Source organism: Panthera uncia, chromosome E3 (genome assembly GCF_023721935.1).
Source record: "Panthera uncia isolate 11264 chromosome E3, Puncia_PCG_1.0, whole genome shotgun sequence".
Lineage (NCBI taxonomy): Eukaryota > Metazoa > Chordata > Mammalia > Carnivora > Felidae > Panthera > Panthera uncia.
Genome location: NC_064815.1, coordinates 7,259,031 through 7,261,044, shown reverse-complemented (window position 1 = coordinate 7,261,044; position 2,014 = coordinate 7,259,031). Strand labels below are relative to the sequence as shown.

General features: G+C 52.8%; 1 protein-coding gene across 4 annotated transcripts in view; it reads left to right on the top strand.

Moving 5' to 3' along the window:
- Window positions 1–2,014, top strand: part of MYH11 (myosin heavy chain 11) — a 124,452-nt gene that overhangs the window by 83,517 nt on the left and 38,921 nt on the right. For all 4 annotated transcript variants that reach the window (XM_049638305.1, XM_049638304.1, XM_049638307.1 and 1 more), the window contains exons 12-13: window positions 1,080–1,232; window positions 1,657–1,830. In XM_049638305.1, coding sequence (XP_049494262.1) covers window positions 1,080–1,232; window positions 1,657–1,830 — 327 coding nt within the window. The remainder of the gene's footprint in view (window positions 1–1,079; window positions 1,233–1,656; window positions 1,831–2,014) is intronic.

Here is a 2,014-nt window from a genome sequence, read left to right as displayed (position 1 = left end):
CAACTATCCATCCATCCATCCATCCTTCCATCCATTCACCCATCCATGCTTCCTTCCTTGCTTCCATCCATTCATCTATCCATCCATCCATCCCTCCATTTATCCATCCATTCACCCATCCATGCATCCATCTGTTCATCTATACATCCTTCCATCCACCCATCCATTTATCTGTTCAACTATCTATCCATCTGTTCATCCATCCATGCACCCATCCCTGCTTCCATCCATCCATGCTTCCTTCCTTCCTTCCATCCATCCATCCATCCACCTACCCACCCACCTATCCATCCATCCATTTATTCGTTCAACTATCCATCCCTCCATCCCTCCATCCATCCATCCCTCCATCCCTCCATCCCTCCATCCCTCCATCCATCCATCCATTTACCCATCCATGCATCCATCTGTTCATCCATCCATCCATCCATCCATCCATCCGTCCTTCCATTTATCCATCCACTTACCCACTATCCATACTTCCTTCCTTCCATCCAGCCAGCCAGCCAGCCAGCCCTCCGTTTATCCATCCATTCACCCATCCATGCATCCATCTATTCATCCATCCATCCATCTATCTTTTTATCCATCTGTCCATCTCTTTATACCTCATCCCTCCAATGCTGGAATACTCAAAGTCCCATGTCAGGTTTTGAAGATCCACTACTGAACAAGAACAGCAGAGTACCTCACTCATGATCTCATCCTGCTCTCTTAGTTGTGCATCCAAAGTCAGAGCTAAAAGATACATTTTTAGAAATGACTGTGTACCCTTTCTAGAGGCAGAACTGACTACCTCTAAATTGCCCCTGGGAAGGAACAGGCTCTCTCCTGTTCCAGGTTCCTCTGACAAGAAGTGTTTAATTCTCCACACAGTCATTCCTTAAGTCTGGCCACTCTCTTCCTTACTGCCACTTTTCTACTAGTTACAGAGATGGCATAATTTCTTTTTTTGTTGATGTTTATTTTTCAAGAACGGATTACGGGCAGAAGAGGAATAAAAATCTGAGCTGCCAGCTGGGCTCATATGAAAAGACAGCCCACTGGAGATAAACCTGTTCCCTCACTTCTCCCCACAGGCAGACTTTGCCGTAGAGGCTCTAGCCAAGGCCACCTACGAACGCCTTTTCCGCTGGATACTCAGCCGCGTGAACAAAGCCCTAGACAAGACCCACCGGCAAGGGGCTTCGTTCCTGGGGATCCTGGACATTGCTGGATTTGAGATCTTTGAGGTACAGCTTGGTGGGATCATGACAGCCGTGGTCTCGGCTCTTTGGGCAGAAGCTTCCCCTTGGAGAAGTCATTATTTTGGAGAAAGGCAGGCCGATGATGACTTAGGGTGGGAGGCTGTCTACCTGAGGTTAGATCCTCGAGGGTGTAGGAAGCGTGTTGGTTTCTGGAAGTGAGATGGCCAGAGCTGCGGCTGGGTGCCACAGGTGAGGCTTGATCCCTGCCACCTCTCTCTTCAGTCCTCCGCCACGAACTCTAGGCAGCCTTCGCTGGGGACAAGCCCTCTCTGGGCCCTGAAATGGCAGACGGGCTCTTGTGGAAAGGACACAAGGGTGGCAGGCAAGGGGCTCTCGCCAGGCAGAGCTCCCCTGGGCCCCGGTGTCCCCTGACCAGGACGCCCCTCCCCCACCCCTCTCGCGGGCGCAGGTGAACTCCTTCGAGCAGCTGTGCATCAACTACACCAACGAGAAGCTGCAGCAGCTCTTCAACCACACGATGTTCATCCTGGAGCAGGAGGAGTACCAGCGCGAGGGCATCGAGTGGAACTTCATCGACTTCGGCCTCGACCTGCAGCCCTGCATCGAGCTCATCGAGCGGCCGGTGAGGGCCCGCCTCTCACTCACATGCGGCCTTATCCACCCGCATGTGGACCCTGCCTTCGCCCCTCCCCACCGAGTCCCTGTGAGCTCCAGCACGCTTCCCTTAACCCACAGTTTGCTGGCAAAGGCATTTCCTTTTCTTATTTCTCTCCCCTCCCCCCCCCCCCCTCCCCCCCCCCCCCCCC